At 42.0% G+C, this 17,584-nt stretch overlaps 1 protein-coding gene and 1 long non-coding RNA gene across 3 annotated transcripts in view; one reads left to right on the top strand and one right to left on the bottom strand.

Annotated features, from left to right (window-relative positions):
• The first annotated feature begins 344 nt into the window (after positions 1 to 344).
• Positions 345 to 1,416, top strand: LOC148152891 (uncharacterized). Its single transcript, XR_015761828.1, has 2 exons — positions 345 to 831; positions 1,056 to 1,416. It is a non-coding gene; the product is annotated as an uncharacterized LOC148152891 (long non-coding RNA).
• Positions 1,417 to 2,894: 1,478 nt separating this feature from the next.
• The window catches only part of map3k7 (mitogen-activated protein kinase kinase kinase 7), a 49,675-nt gene continuing 34,985 nt past the window's right edge, over positions 2,895 to 17,584 (bottom strand). For both annotated transcript variants that reach the window (XM_088002114.1, XM_088002116.1), the window contains 3 exons: positions 12,237 to 12,298; positions 12,007 to 12,122; positions 2,895 to 4,224 (listed from right to left, as the gene is read on the bottom strand). In XM_088002114.1, coding sequence (XP_087858240.1) covers positions 4,044 to 4,224; positions 12,007 to 12,122; positions 12,237 to 12,298 — 359 coding nt within the window. In that variant the 3' untranslated portion in view covers positions 2,895 to 4,043. The remainder of the gene's footprint in view (positions 4,225 to 12,006; positions 12,123 to 12,236; positions 12,299 to 17,584) is intronic.

Here is a 17,584-nt window from a genome sequence, read left to right as displayed (position 1 = left end):
GTTTTAACCTTTTTACCCTTCAACTTGTATGGCGGGTCAAATTGACCCGAACAGTACGTCTGTAACAAATGGACCTAGGGGGGGCTGCAAGTGTGTAAAATGAACCATTTTCATTTTATACATAGAGTGCACCTATTAAGACAAATAGAAAAAGTTTCATGCAGAAAAAATACTTCTATTTTTTTTTTTTTTTAAACTTTGAAACGGGTCAAATTGACCCGGAACATAATAGGAGGGTTAAAGGCGCCACCCCAAACACGACGATTCAATTTATTCATCATTCAGTTAAAAGCCCTTAAGCATTTTGGGCGCAGCCTGAGTGGCCTACGAGTTCGGGAGAGGGTAGGCTAATTGAAATGCGTTTCGTAATTTTGGAGTGAAATCCGGAAGGTGCTGACTATGACGGCATACGGAAGTGAGAGAAGCTGTTGACGTGGCTGACCCATCGCGTGGCAACGGTGTGAAGACGATGCGAAGATGTTGTGGTGTGCTATGTTGAAATAGTGGAATAAGCAGGCATCACACGTAGCTCAGCTTCAGTTCTCTTTACTCTCTTCTTCATACCGCATATCTTATCTTATCCATAGTCAGAGCTCCCCCTGCTGTCCTTTACGTGCAATAACAAGACATAACAGAAGAGCGACGGTGGAGAAATGGAGGGATAATGGATGGTGAGCAGGAAGAAAACGGTGACGTGGATCGGTGCGGCGAGACCTTAGCGAGCGAAGGAAGACGCCCTGAGACGAAGGAAGACGGCCCGGGGTTGTAGACAGTGGGATCATGTGACCATTTACCGGAGGTGGATCGTGGAGTAAGTGAAACCCCAGACAGGTGAGAAATAGGCGGGAGAAGCTGCTTGAAATGATCGAGGCTGGGGCCTGGAGAAAAATCTCTTGCATCCGAGGAGAGTCTGAAGGGAAAAAGAAGGGGCCAACGGCTTTAATGAGCAGGATGAGGTAGAAGGACGGGGAATCACGATGCTGTGGCGTGCAGATGAATGAATTGAACGCAGCTGGGAACCGGCTGACTGCTTGTTTGTGGATTCTTTTATGCAGAGCTTGATTGATGATTGGACACGCCGGGTGAGGTCCAGCGCTGATGTCGGAGATGAGCATGAAGCAGGTGGGCGAACGGAGGGGGCGGAGTCTTCCAGCTTGAACTTTCGCTATTAGCTCCATATCAATGATGAGCAGGAGGAGAGATTCCATCAGGACAGAAAAGAGACGGAGAATTTTGCACAATGAAGACAAAATGTTCAATGTACATGTACTTACACGTATTAGCGTTTATTATTCAATTTACAGAAATCCAAGTTTGTAACATTTAATTAATACATTTTGTTAAACATTTTTTTCCTCCTAAAACCATTTTTGGATGAGAAATATTAAAGGAAATTAACTGATAATGTCACAAAAATGTCACTAATTTAGTCAGAACATCAGCTTTCTCTAAATCAAATTAGAAAAACCTGATTGAGAAAATTGGATAATTTTTGGATCTAGCAGTGCAAAATAATCCTAATTCAGTTGAAAAATATGGGTAACTTCCAAAAAATATTTTTTGTAACCCAGTGTACAAAAAAAATATGCATAGAGATCATTACCATAATCTCTATGCAAACATTAATATCAATCACTGCATACGAGGTTTTCCTCTGTCTCATGCTCCACATTGTAAACCATTAACAACAGAGGTGCTGCTTCCTGCAGAACTCCTGCATCTGCTTTCCAATTACAGCCAGAGATGTTTCCACAATGCCTCACAAACTGCAATCCATTTACACCCATCTGGAAGTATTCAGTAAATAAATGAGCAATAGTTCATGGTTTGGGTTACGTTAAGACAAGAGTAGTCGATCAGGATCCCGAGTCATTAACCCTTTAAAGGCCAACGAGTACAAAAAACAAAAAAAGCTAATTTTAAATCCAATAAATACAGGCGGAAAATAAGCAGTGGTATTAAATATGATGCTGCAGAATGTAAACTGGTAGAATCTGCAATCTCCATGCAGAGGCAGACCCCAGGCTGGGATTTGAATCCAGGACCCTGCACTGTTCCTGAAAGGCAGCAGTGCCTGTGAATATCCACAGGTGCTTTTTATGTAACTGCAACATAAAAATTGGATTTGTGGCTGGGATGAGGCCTGAATGCAGACTGTGTGCAGACTGAGGTGAAGAGCATGTTCATCCGTCAGCACGATCCCCCAACAGGACCACCATCCACTGTCACCTCCACAAATCTGACCTTCATGGAAGAAAAGCACAACATTGTTTCAGGTTTGCAACATGTGCAAACCTTAAATGTGCAAGAAGATGCTAAACCTTTTAGCTTACATCCAAAAGCAGCAGCGTGCATCATCCTCACCGCACCATGCCCTCAGAGGTGGCAGCAGTATGCTGTGGGGATGCTTGTCCTCAGGAACAGATCAGCTGGTCAGATGATTTGAAGATGAACAGGGTGAAATAAAAACTGATGAAAGCTGAAGAAGCTGGTTCACCTTCCAGCAGAGCAGCACAGCCCGGGTACAACGTTCCAGTCAAAGCTACAAGAAAACTGAAGGCCACTAACTATCCACACATCTTTGGGTGTAAAAGGGGCACCTTCAACATGTTCTTTTATTATTCACTGTCTTATTCTTTGAAGTCTTGGAGAACCATGAGTCATGTTTCTCCCATGGTTACTCTGTGTTGGCCGATCAGAACTGACAGTAAAGTTTTAGTTTGGAACATGATGACATGTTGGAACATGAAGGATCTAGATTTTTTCCTGCTAGTTACTTTATTTGAGCTGTTTGAACACAGATGTTCAGCTTTCTGAACATCTCTGAGCCGAACAGTTCCTTGACTGAAACAGAACGTCTTAAAACAATCAGTAACACTGAATCACTGCACAGATACCTGTTCACCATTCAGTTTATTGTAGAATGCCTTCTAGATCTCCTTTTCACAGGAAGTAGGAAACACCTGCAGGTTACATGTAGGATGAATCTACCTCAGGAGGGGCCTGGCCACTTTAAAAACACTTACTAAAAAAGGAAATAAAATGTCTGAGTAACCAGAGTAAAATCAGTGACTGTGCAAACATATCTGGAGGATGTGAGGCATAAAGTACATCAAGTGTTCCTGTAAAGCTCTTAGGAAACAGATTCACACATTCCTCTACTTTCTCACCAGAAAACATTCCCACCTCAGCCTTGACGTTAAAATCTGCTCCTTTTTTACTCTGTAATAGCTGTCCCATAAAACAAGCACTTAAATGCAGGCAACCTCTAAGGCAACATGTGAACTACAAGCAGACTGCGCTCAAACACAGCCTGGACAGCAAGGGCCTTCCCAGACCGGTTCTGATCCGCTCCAACGGGAAGATACCACAGAACCAATTCGCCAAATCCACTGCTGGATACAAAATACAAAAACATTACACACACAACAATACTGAGGTCAAACAATCAGGGAATCCACAGCTTAGTGTTGGCTCCAGAAGCTGCAGGAGGTGTAGGAGCTGCAGCAGCCAGACCTCCTGCTGCTGATGTGAGGCATGACCAGGAGGAAGGGTCCAGGAGGAGAACGGGGAAAAGTTGAAGAGATTCTGCTTTGTTCCAGGAGACCAGGTGTGTTTTGCATAAGCAGGATCCCATGCACACAGCAGGGCACATTTCAAACCCCCTGGTAGCTTCTGGTTGTTCTGCAGACGGTTAGCTAAATGAACTCCATCCCAGTTTCACATTCTGAGGAGTGTCATGATGATCCAAACACACAATCAGCCTGGAGTCCTGAGTGCAAACGCAAAAAACCCACACAAGCTCCCACTGCCTCAGCCTGTCCGTCCTGCAGCAGCTGCTTGTCAGTCAGTCAGTCAGTCAGTCAGTCACTCTCCCGCCCCTCCCCTCCTGCTGGGGCCGTGGTCACAGAAGATGCTCCAGCTGTTTGTCTTCTTATAGAGTCTATGATGCAACATGCAGGACATGCTGGATGGGGACATGTGCGTGTGTGTGTATGTGTGTGTGTGATGCAGTGAAGCAGAGACGATGCTGGGTAGTGTCCTCATGATGTGCCCTGTCTCTTCTGCTGCTGCACCCGGATCAGCTCCAGCTGCTTCTTGCACTTCTGGTAGTAGGTGGACAGACTCTTGTTCTCTTCCAGCAGCTTCTTGTGCTCCTGGACCAGACGGGACGTGTTCTGCTGGTCCTTCTCATCTTGGTCCAGTTCAGCGATCAGCTCCGTCCTGCACACACAGGTTATTTTAAACATACACTTGAAGTAATGCATTCCAAACCATTTCCAGGCTGTGCTGCCATTCCATAAAACCATGAAACAGTTTAAGTCCAGTAACCTGATGGGGTTTATCTGGAAGCAACTCAACAGTTCAGCAGACCTGTGGACAAACCTGGATCAGATTTCACAATGTAAGTAAAGTTGGTCTTAAATTAAATAAGATCTTTATATGATCTTTATACTTTACACTTGTATAGTCATTGTTTAACTGCTGATATCTGTTGCATCTCTGTTTGGTTTGTGAAAATTCCACAAAATGACAGTTTGAATGCTTCTAACATTGAATCAGACCAAGTCTAGGTTTGAGAGGATCTAGAAGCCAAAGAAATGGTTTACATTTTGAGACCAGGGTGCACAAAACCTACAGATCTGATGTGGTAAACCTAAGACAGGAAACTTAATTTACTGAAATGCCAATCCTTATCTTTTACTTAATGAAAAGAAAATCAAGTCTGGAAGTCACAATTTTAACAAACCATATTTTCCGTATTAATTAGGCCCGAGTAGCTAAGTACTGCGAAGGCCTATTGTAATTGTTTTGTAAATTATTATTATGCTTCTGTCAAATGAATTGGCTTTTAGGGAGCTTTATCATATTCAAAAACTCACCAAACTTGGCTGATTCGTCAAGACTGCGAAAAATTTACGTATTTTAAGGTTGTCGCAAAAATCGCACGAGAATCGGCTCAATAGCGTCATCTAGCAACTTTCAAAATACCCTCGGCATTGACCTTAGTTTATCATAGAAACATGAAATTTGGTACACTTGTACAGCTCCCTAAGACGCACAGAAAATACAATTACTGTCATAGTGCAAGTCAAACAGGAAGTCAGCCATTTTGGATTGAAGTTCCGATTTTGACCCCATTTTGGCCATTTACAGCCTTCGCATTTGATCGAACTCCTCCTAGGGATTTCGATTGATCGGCTTCAAACTTGGTAAATGGCCGATTAAAATTAATCAAAATGGTGAGTTTTTATGCATGCTGAAGGGGCGGTACCAGAGGTCAAAGTTCGCCTACTCGCCATGAAACACGAAACTGTTATGTCTCCTACACAAAAACTCAGACGCACCGAACTTTCAGTGATTGATCATCATCAGGTGACCTACAATAGCCAATGGTCAAATGATGACATCACTTAGGCCACGCCCCCTGAGAACAGGAAGTGTCATGTTTTACTTTGAACGGTCTCTATCTGACCCCTTTGACCTAATCAATATGAAACTGTGTCCAGAGACAGAAGACATGTTGGTGTGTTGTGGATTCCAACCCTGACCAGTTTCGATGGAGTAGGTGGGCATAGCGGCGTGGTGAATTGACCTGTAATGCCGTTGTAATACATTTGGCTATAAATTCCAGTTTTGAGCCGAGCTGCACCAAACTCCCTATGATGAATCCTTACCCACCTGCTGACAGGAATCTATAACAAACTTTGGTGGGCGTGGCCTAATTTTTATACAGCACCCCCTAGAACAGGGGTGTCCAAACTTTTTGCAAAGGGAGCCAGATTTGGTGTACTAGAAATGTAGGGGGGCCGACCTTGGCGGACGTCCTTTACATAGAACAGCAATATATTTAAACAAATTTCACATTTGCTTTATTTTAATTTCAGCGATCTTAACCATGTCTTTTGGTTCATTTGAAACATGCATATCATATGCAATTGAATATTTACTTAACTTCAATTTTTTAACACTAACTTTTCTAACGGTTAAACAGAAGTAATTGTACTCGAGTGCAAATTACATTTGAAACATAAAAAAATATCTCACCATGGCAGTTCAATATTTACAGAATTTTTAAATAAAATAACAGAGAAATGAGCAAGTAATAGTCATATCAACAAGTGCAGGGCTCATTTGAAATATGACATATTAGTAACTATAAATGTTAATTAAAGCTCCGCGGAGCCTCAAGCAGCCCTCGCAGCCAAGCGCCGCACAGGCCTATAGCCACCGCGGGGGTTCCAGCACCGCCTCCTGCCAGCCACCGCTGACGCTCGTGCGCCCGTCCACCAGGCGATCCGCTTTGATGCCTTCAGCAGCGCTCCCTGGTGATGCACCAAAAATCTGGAGCAGATTGGGCCATGTAGAGAGGAGATACAGCTGTTTGATTAACCTAGGGGGCGCAGTGGAGTCAAATTACAATTAAACTCTATTGGGCTCCTTAGAGGTTCACAAGTGTCACTCATAAAATGTCTGGTGCAAATCGGATGATGCGTGTGTGAATAAGAGACGATCGTATGCATATGACTGCCATTTTGCCACGCCCCCACGAGTCAGTAGGCATTGACAGAGTTCATCATCATGTCATTTTATGTCAGTCTGCACAGGATTAAACCCTTATGAATTAGAGAGTAAAAGTAAGACATACAGTAGAAAAAACAGGTGACTTCCTGTCGGAAGTGGGCGGGGCTAAGGTGATGTCATCAATCGACCACCTAAATGTGATCTATAATGAGATATAGAAAGTCTGATGCAGCTCTGACCTGGCATTTGGAAGTTATTTCACATTCATGTTTCATGGCGAATAGTCCAAGTTTGGGACTTAGCCACACCCACATGCTTTGACATATAAAAATTCCTGTGATAACTTCTGACCTTTAATGTCTCAACTCTGTGCCAAGTGAGTTTGAAGTCTGTATCTCAAAAGTGGTAGGAGGAGTTAGATCAGATGAGACATCTATGAAAAACAGTAAATGGCAGCATTTGATCCAAAATGGCCGACTTCCTGTTGGGTTTGCACAATGGCTCCAAGAGACTTTTGTAGGTCCTGACAATATACACATGTGTACCAAGTTTCATATTTCTAGGTTGAAGCATGGCTTGGGGCTAATTATTTAAAAAATTCTAGGGGGAGCTGTAGAGAAATTAGGCCACGCCCAACAACGACTGTTATGGATTCCTGTTCGGGGATGAATAAGGATGCATCCTAGTGAGTTTGGTGCAGCTGGGCTGAACGATGTGGAATCTAGAACCAAACGTATGGCGGTGGGGTGACCTCTGCTTCGCCGTGCTGCCACGGCCACGCCCTCTACAGAAACCTCTTGGCACTTTAAAGCAAGTGAGACCAACATGTTATCTGTCATCCAACACAGAATCATCTTGATTAGGTCGAGAGAGCCATAGATGGAGCATTCTAAGGAAAAAAAAGGCACTTCCTGTTCTGAGGGGGCGGGGCTTGGATGACGTCAGACTATGACGACACAGGATCGTCAGGCATCCCACCAGGATCAGTCATGTCAAGTTTGGTGCAACTGGGCTCCAAATTGTGGAATCTAGAGCCAAACGTATGAACACGGCGATACAGGTCACTTCGCCATGCCGCCACGCCCACCTGCTCCATCAAAACCAAACAGGGTTGGAATCCACGACACAACAACATGTTTTCTGTCTGTGGACACAGTTTCATCTTGATTAGATCAAAGGGGTCAGAAAGGGACCTTTCAGAGTAAAACATGACACTTCCTGTTCTCAGGGTGCGTGGCTTGAGTAATGTCATCATTTGACCATTTGATATTATAGGGGAGCCGATGATGATCAATCACTGAAAGTGTGGTGCCTCTGTGAGGTTTTGTGTAAAAGTTATAACAGTTTTGTGTTTCACGGCAAACAGGTGAACTTTGACCCCAGGTAACTCAGCTTAGAAAGAAAAAAAAAACGCAAAACTGTGATAACTTTGGATTGGCCATGACTTATGAACCGATCTGACCGAGTTTGAAGCCGATCGATCGAAATCCCTAGGAGGAGTTTGATCAAATGTGAACCCTGCAAACGGCCAAAATCGGAACTTCTATCGAAAATGGCCGACTTTCTGTGATACTTGCACTATGACATTAATTGTAAATTCTGAGTGTCTTGGGGAGCTCTACAAGTGTACCAAATTTCAAATCCCTACGATAAAGTAAGTGAATAGGAAAGGGTCCTTTGAAAGTTGCTTGGTGGCACCGTTGAGTCGTTTCTGTTGCAATTTTTCCGTGGACCTTAAAATACGTAAATTTTACACAGACAAATGACTTGTCTGCATTAAAGTGATGGGAGATACTAAGATCTGGACTGTAGCACATAGGCCAGGTCTGGCTCAAAGGCAGTGGTACTGACAGGCCCGGTGGCATGGGCGGGCATCGGGGGACATTGCCCGCCCAGAGTCAGCCATGTCCCCCCACCCCCCCTCCTTGACTGGAAGCTGTTTATTTTTTTTACCTTAGAATGGTGCTCCTCCTTGGGCTGCCACCTTATCGTGGTGGAGGGGTTTGAGTGTCTCACCGTTTCCGGTGAGAGTTGGACTCTGCCAAGGCTGCCCTTTGTCACCGATTCTGTTCATTACTTTCATGGACAGAATTTCTAGGCGCAGCCGAGGTGTTGAGGGGATCCGTTTTGGTGGCCTTAGGATTGCATCTCTACTTTTTGCTGATGATGTGGTCCTGTTGGCTTCATGAGAACGTGATCTGCAGCTCTCGCTGGAGCAGTTCGCGGCCGAGTGTGAAGCGGCCGGGATGAGGCTCAGTGCTTCCCAATCCGAGGCCATGGTCTTGAGCCGGAAAAGGGTAGCGTGCCTTCTCCGGGTCAGGGGGGGTTGTCCTGCCTCAAGTGGAGGAGTTTAAGTATCTGGGGATCTTATTCACGAATGGGGGAAGAAGGGAGCGGGAGATCGACAGGCGGATTGGGGCAGTGTCTGCCGTGAAGCGGGCGCTGTACTGATCCGTCGTGGTGAAGAGAGAGCTGAGTCAAAAAGCGAAGCTCTCGTTTTACTGGTCGATCTACGTTCCCACCCTCATCTATGGTCATGAGCTTTGGGTCATGACCGAAAGAACGAGATCACGGATACGAGCGGCCGAAATGGGTTTCCTCCGCAGGGTGGCTGGGCTCTCCCTTAGAGATAGGGTGAGAAGCTCGGCCATCCGGGAGGGACTCAGAGTAGAGCCGCTGCTCCTCCACGTCGAGAGGAGCCAGTTGAGGTGGCTCGGGCATCTGGTAAGGATGCCTCCTGGACGCCTCCCTGGTGAGGTGTTCCGGGCACGTACATTGGCCGATCTGAACCAGATTTTTTTTTGTCAAACTGACAAAAAAAGAGGGTGGATACTCTAAACAGTTTAGACAGAGTTGTTTTTGGTTTCACCACTATTTACCTACTATTTTTCTTGCTCTTCAAAGTATTCTTAAAAGATTGTCTGTTAGTCTGCAGCTCATGTGACCAAACCAACTGAGGAGATGAAAAGCTAAAGAACTCAACAGTTAAAACTTGAGATGACTCAAAACTTAAGTTAAATTTTTAGGTTTTAACATTTTAACTCATTGTTAAAATGTTAACATTACTTAACTAGAGGTAATGTTAGTTAATGTTACCTCTAACTAACTAGAAGTTTTGCACGAGTTGCACTTGTTAGGTAACCCCTAGATCACTGGGTTTTCTTAAAAGATAGAGTGACGTTTCTTAAAAATGTAGCCAGTGTTTTCAGCAAAATTGAGCTGACTGTCCAGGAATGATCCAAGGTATTTAAAATTTGCCATAGTTTCAACAGGTTGGCCAACAAGTGAAACTGCAACCACTTTCAGGTCTTGTTTATGTCATTTAATTAGCTCTACTTCCTTAAGAAAATTAAAAGGTATGGTGTTTTGTGAGGGACTTTATCTTTTGCGGTTCTAGTTATGCGAGAATTAATACAATATCCTCAGCGTTTGCATACGATCGTCTCTAAATCACACATGCATCATCCAATTTCCACCAAACTTGTTATGATTGACTCTTGTGAATCATAACAAGCCCAATAGCAGTACGTTGCATTACATTGTAATTTGACTCCACTCCGCCCCCTAAGTTCATCAGCCAGCTACATCTCCTCTCTACATTGACCGATCTGAACCAGATTTTTGGTGCTTCGTTGGGGAGCGCTGCCGAAAGCGTCGATTAGTATCATCTGGCGGACGGGTGGGGGAACTGCGCGAGAGCGTGTGCAGTGCGGGAACACCCGCGGTGGCCAATAGGCCGGAGCGGGGCTGAGATGCGATTGCTGTTCGAGGCTGCTTGTAGCTTTAATTTAGACTTGCAATCTTCTTCAGTTAAGTTCCAGATTTTTCCCACACTTGTTGACTACAAAACAAAACCCTGGTGATGTCCCACAGCATCCTAACATGCACAACAGGTGATACATGGTTTATCACCTGGATAAACTTTTCATCATTTCTGAAGTTAAACCATGAATACAAAACATCTACTAAAACATTTTGATGCATCTTGAATTGATAACTTTTTAATCACCAACATACTGCTGTTACTAGGGAAACTAAGGTTTTAACTGTTCAGTGTAAGCACAGTGTAACAATGTTCAGTCTGTTAAAACAACACATTTAAAGAATTTCTTTTTATTTTCTGCGTCGTTTCAAGGTGCAACGCTGCAATGAACCTGGTCAGTTCAGTTCAGAGAGAAGCAAGTTGTTAAAGGAGAAGTTGTTGTTGCTCAACAGAGATATCAGTAGATGTATTATGCAAGTAACACTAACTCACACACTTCCACACATGCCCATAGAAGGAAGATGAAGTTATTAGCTGTGTCCGAATTCAGGGTCTGCATCCTTCGAAGGACTGGTCTACGTAGGACGGGTCCTTCGAAGGCCGGGAATAAACTAAGACCGGAAGAAAAATATCTGTGGATTCGGACAGGTCTAGCCTTCACCAACTGTCCCCGCCCCCACCTCAGCGTAACTCATGTTGCCAAGCAACCGTGACAGCGTGAAGCAGAGAGCGGAGAAGAACAAAAAAACAACGGAGCCGAAGTTTGTTTTTCAGTCATGTATTACTGATTTCTATATTATTCTTCAACTTTTATAGTAAAGGATGTTCCATAGTAAAAAGGAAATCTCTTAGTTTGATTCTAAAATGTTCAAATGTGTACTGCACTTTTCTACAAGGAATACAAATTATTCATTTACAAATATAATACTCTCCACATCGCAGATAGGACATTACGGTTAAATAAACCTATTATGTTTGAAGGCTTAACTTTAATTAATAAATCAAACCGATGTGCTCTGCTTTGAAATACTTTGTAAACCAAACATTTTCAACCAGACCTGTCTGAATAATATCGGTGTTTAACTCCCACTCATTGGGGAAAGCTAGCGGGAGTTTTTATAACAATGTGCCAGGAGTTAGGCGTTTTCTCTCGGTGTACCGAACCTGGAGCGCCTGGCCGGCTGACAGCTGGAGGGGAGCTGGCTGTTAAAGCAGCGGTAGCAGACAGGTCCGAAAATGTTAGAGCAATATTGCAATTAGGTGATGTATTGATGAACCGAGCATATATTTAAGATTTACACACTTACATTCTCGCCTAAAAACGTTGAACCAAATCACGTTGTGTCATTTAAAGTGTTATATAGCTAAATAATTTGTCGCTATTCACCACCATTATCGCTCTGCCTGAATGCCCAGTTGGAACCCGCAATGAATTATGGGATATCGCGGGCCGTGAAGGATACACCGGACCCATCCTTCAAATCTGGGGAAAAGAAGGACGCATTTGAAGGATGCATTTGAAGGAGTCTTAGAATTCGGACAGGCCTTGTCGCCACGCTATGACGTAATCGGCCTACAAATCCGTCCTTCGAAGGATGCAGACCCTGAATTCGGACACAGCTATTGTTTCTATTTACTTCCTTCACTGATGTATTCTCTGATAGAACAGATGTTGACAACTTGCCATGAACAGCCAGAGCTGCAGCAGCAACACTTACTTCCGCTGAATCAGCAGGGCGATCTCAGTTTGGACTTTCAGATATTCTTGGGCCATTTTGCAGTGCTGCTCAAACACCGCCATGGACTCTTTGGAGTTCGGACAGGGAGCAAGAGGCTGGAAGACAGAGTATGTTGTCAGGAGTAATGGAAGCAGAAACTGAAAGCTGCTATAAACTACAGCTAATTAAACACAGCTAGCATAGACCTGGCAGCAGAGAGGATGAAGTACCTGCAGCTGGTGATCCAGGGTCAGATAAGCCATGGGAATGGAGTTGTCTGAGCCATTAGTGTCTGTGAACAGAGCAGACAGAGATAAGCTGATGGTTGCTGGGGCTGAAGTTCTTCTCCATCAGTGTATTCCACTTCAGATCACTGTGACAGCGCTTTGCAAGAGGCTTTAAAGACTTTCCCTCATATTGTTATGTTATCTCTACTTGTAATACAATATCTGAATGGGATTCAAATGATGAACCAACAAAGTAGTGCATGATTGTAAATAGGGCTGTGCAATAATATCGATTTTGCGATATATATCGATATTTTCTTTCCTAGAAAAAAATGTATATTCATCCGCAAGTATCGTAACATCCAACTGTCACCTTGCTCACTCACTGCTTGCTTCACCAAGAGAGTGATTAGGTCATCAGGCTTAGAGTGATTCCTTCAGATGTTAAGTGTCAAGGTTAAAAAGGTATCAAACTATTGAGAGCAGGGTACTTGGTGCACTTTATTTACCTTACAAATGCTTGTAAGCTACAGTTTGTACTGTTTCAATTAAAAGAAACATGTTTTCTCACCACTTCTTTGATTCATTTTGTCCAGCTGACAACTTTAAGTCTGTGTCCATGTCCAACCAGAGCCAGGTATTGTGTAGTTGGTGCTTTTAATCAGTTTTCAGTTAAATTAATTCAATCCAACTCTATAACAGTCACAAAATGTCACCAAAATCACTCTGTCCCTCTAAAATCTTTCAGAAAATCGCAAAAGTATTGAATTGTATCGTTTGCTGAATATCGCAATATATATCGTATCATCAGGGGCGGATCTACTGGGGAGGCATGGGGTGGCAGTTGCCACCCCAAACGAGAGCCATGCCACCCCTGTTGCCAACCCGGCTGGTGACTATGAATTCAATAAATTGTTACAGCAAATCGGACATTAAGTGTATGACACTCTTTCTTCCGACAACATTGAATGAAACACAATGGAACCTGACACCTACTGCTAAATAGCGGGAAGTGCGAGAGAAGGACAGAGCGTGAGGCAGCAGCATTGATGGATATATTCAAGTACACCTCGCTGCAGCAAACAGAAAGGGGCGGGGACGGACCACTGTCACTGGTCACTCCAGAAGTGAAGGGAGTGCTATTTCCTATATTATCCGCGTTCACCCGTTTAAATTTTCTTTTGAAATCTGTGATATAACTTCATCTGTAGGAAGGAGTTTCACTCTCAGCATGTATTTCAACTTCTCTTTTTTATTTACTTCAGGGCAGCTCACAGCTTTTAACAAATTCCGTAGCTTTCTGTGTACTTCTAAATCTGCTTCTTAGTCGCATCTTTTCGGGCCTGCTACTGCCTCTAGTGGCATGGGAGTGGTAACACAACTAATATAATTATGTCACTAAACGAGAATACCACAAAATCTTTATTATTTACTATTAATTTTGCAATTACTGGCAACGTAAAAGATAAATTATCTTCTATAATACTATATTTTTCTTCAGGATGTAAAGCTAATTAGGTGACATAAACAACACCTTTATACATTATAAATATGTATATATCTCCATCACTTATAGGAGAAAGAAAAGAAATAAGACATGAAAAAACATTATTAACAACAATAAAAATACCATATACAATGTATACATAAGAAATTTAATTGAGCAAATTTAATTGAGCAAAAGTCAATAACGAACAAATTAATTAGGTTCACAGACGAATAGCCAGGGTTGTTAAACAAGCAATAATCCACATTTTTGTTTTGTTGGTAGAGTCCTACATATAGGAAAAAATATGATTAAATTATTTAGTTTTCCAAGGCGGAAATTTTTCTTTGACTCTAAAACAATAAAATAAAACTCATTAATAGAATCACAATATCAACAATTTGTGCATCAAGTAAACACTTAGCATGCCACAGGTAAATGTTATAATTTAGTTTGGCTAAGAATAATTATTGCACTGTCAATGAATGACTTCTAATAGATGTTCTATAGTTACCAGAGGGACACAGTAACGCCTTCATGAGCTCAAACTGACGAAAAAAGAGGGTGGATGCTCTAAACAGTTTAGACAGAGTTGTTTTTGGTTTCACCACTATTTACCTACTATTTTTCCTGCTCTTCAAAGTATTCTTAAAAGATTGTCTGTTAGTCTGCAGCTCATGTGACCAAACCAGCTGAGGAGATGAAAATCTAAACAGTTAAAACTTGAGATGACTCAAAACTTAAGTTAAATTTTTAGGTTTTAACATTTTAACTCATTGTTAAAATGTTAACATTACTTAACTAGAGGTAATGTTAGTTAATGTTACCTCTAACTAACTAGAAGTTTTGCAAGAGTTGCACTTGTTAGGTAACCCCTAGATCACTGGGTTTTCTTAAAAGATAGAGTGACGTTTCTTAAAAATGTAGCCAGTGTTTTCAGCAAAATTGAGCTGACTGTCCTGGAATGATTCAAGGTATTTAAAATTTGCCATAGTTTCAACAGGTTGGCCAACAAGTGAAACTGCAACCACTTTCAGGTCTTGTTTATGTCATTTAATTAGCTCTACTTGCTTAAGAAAATTAAAAGGTATGGTGTTTTGTGAGGGACTTTATCTTTTGCGGTTCTAGTTATGAGAGAATTAATAATTAATAAAAACTTTGGTATTCTGATTTAGTAATGTATTTATATTAATTGCGCTACCACCCCCACGCCACCAGAGGCAGTAGTAGGCCCGGAAAGATGCAAAAAAGGAGCAGATTTAGAAGTACACAGAAATCAGCGGAAATTGTTAAACTCAGAGCTGCGCTGAAGTAAATAAAAGAGTGAAGTTCAAATACATGCTGAGAGAGAAACTCCTTCCTAAAGATAAAGCTATATCACAGATTTAAAAAGAAAATTAAAACGGGAGACCGCAGATAATATAGGAAATAGCGCCCCCTTCACTTCCGGAGTGCAATGGTCCCATTTCCAAATAATGTAAGAGACTGACAGTGGTCTGTCCCCGCCCCTTTCTGTTTGCTGCAGCGAGGTCCTTCTCGATATATTACTGGACTGGACATTACGTGACTTATCGCCATTGCTGTCCATTGAGTCAGGAATATCGGTCATCAGGAAAATACTACAATCACTCAAAGAATCTGAAAAAAAGACGCAATGTGTAGCGGTTAATTCCATGCTATGACAGCCATAGACAATAAGGGCTTCAGATTTAACAGGTGAGGAAAAAGTTTTAATTTAAAGAAAACATTGAACAAGTGAGCAGTGGGTCAGTTATAATAGCCTAACTGTTGCTGGCCTGGCATGGACTTTGATAACCTTAACAAATGCTGTGGAGTTCTGTGTGTTTTGGTTCCGTTAGGACTAAACTAAGACAACCCGCCCACCAAGTCATCAGTAAATCAGCTAATCAACCACCTGCGGTGGTCAGGTGAAAACTTATGAATAATGACAATATAGACATCAAGCCTGACAACAAAATGTAACAGACTGAATGTTGTATTTTGGTGTTTTTGATACTTTTTTGTGTGGAAATGTTTGGTTTCTTTTGGTGTTGATTCTTCTGAAAGGTAATCTCCGCTCTATCTGCTCGATGAGCTGTTGTTTGTCGGTTGCCATGGCAATGGGTCTGTGCGTAATGCAGACACACAGAGCGAGAAAAGGCGGAATAGAAGTGTAGGGTTGCCCCCAGTGTATTATAAGCCTGGCGGCCCGCCATGCTTTTACTAGCCCCGCCGCCAGGCTAAGTGTTGCTTGTTTACGTTTCTAGGAAAAAAATTAAAATTAAAAAAATAAAAGTTTTTTTTTTTTTTTTTTTAACCCTCTATGGCATACCGTTGCCCTCAGGCAACAAACCACAAATCTGTCCCTCACGTTGCTCCTTTGTGTTATTTTTGGGGTTTGATGATTTAAAATACCTCCAGACACATTTCTGTCCAAATAAAATAGGTATTGAGGTCCATGTGACCTTTTACTTAGAAGAGGAGCAGTCCTTTTTATGAAGCGGAGGTGCTTGCTACACCTTGCCTCCTACTTGTAAGTTATACATCACTTTTCTTCATGTTTAAATTTGGGACACTCTAACTAAAAATATTTTAATATCTGTGAGTATGTAAAGAAGCATTATAGATCATTTCAAGACAATTTTTTAAATTATTTATATGCAAAAACTGTGTTTTTTTGTTTGTTGCCTCAGGGCAACATTGTGCAGTTAGGGCCCTTCTGTGCAGACAATATTATTCTAATGTGATGATATTCAATTGATTACAAAATAATTATCAGAGCCAATTTTTTTACTTTATTATTGACTAACAGCAACAGGAGATGGATGCAAGATCATTTCATGGACAAAATGTGCATGGTTCAGAAGCTGGGGTCATTCCCAATGAAAACATGAGGATCCACTGTACAACCATTGTTTCATTGGTTGTTTATCCTCAAAACTGACTTCAGTCCCAAAGGGTGAAGAGCTGGTCATCAATGAACAAATGGCCCCATTCCAAGGCAGGCAAAGACTGAAGCAATACCCGCCAAACCCAAAAATATGGGTTTGCAGGGAACTTCATATGGCTGGTGCAGATGGTGTTCCTTACAACCTATACAGAGCGAGTTGTGCAACCACCAAATCTACCAGATATGGGAGCTGATGAAAATATTATCCTGTGCTTGGCTCAAATTCTAACAAAGAATCAGAACTACAAACTCTTATAAAAATAACCTGCAGCCCTAACTATAGTGACTGATGTGAATCTGGTCACTACAACCCATAGATAATCAGATAAACAGGTGGTGATTCCCAGGTACGCCAATAATCAAGTGTCAAAAATGTGATATACACTTTTTTCACATCAGCAAGCAATTCCTTCCTGATGTTTAACATATAATGGGGAAAAAGACTAATTTCAACATCCTTAGTGATTCTAACTCTGCCAACCATACCCATGTACAAACACACAAATGCGCGTTTTAGTAATTTGCTCAAATGTACCATTCATTAATGAAAGTTAGTCGTTTATTTTATATTTGGTGAGTTGGAACCATGTCTGATTTATTTTTGTCAAAAAAAGTGTTTTTATGAATATAGTTTTTGTTTGATTTGTATTTCATTTCTTATAATCACTGTAGAAAACTTGGCATTTTAGACCCCTTGTAGCACAATGTTGCCCTGAGGCAACAAACCCAAATCCGGTTCCGGGAGGCATCAGGGTCCAATTTTATGATTGATATGTAATTAGGGACCAACAAGCTCCCAAAAAATGCAGGAAAATATTTTTTCCCCAAAAAAACAAAAAGTCATGCCATAGAGGGTTAAAGCCAGGCTGTAAGCATCTCTTGCTCTGAGCATTTCACTAGCAGAGCAGATTTATT

Source organism: Poecilia mexicana, unplaced genomic scaffold, assembly GCF_051168715.1.
Source record: "Poecilia mexicana isolate PSO_F unplaced genomic scaffold, ASM5116871v1 scaffold_21, whole genome shotgun sequence".
NCBI classification, from domain to species: Eukaryota; Metazoa; Chordata; class Actinopteri; order Cyprinodontiformes; family Poeciliidae; genus Poecilia; species Poecilia mexicana.
The sequence above is the reverse complement of the archived record's forward strand: the minus strand, read 5'-3'. Positions and strand labels throughout refer to the sequence as shown.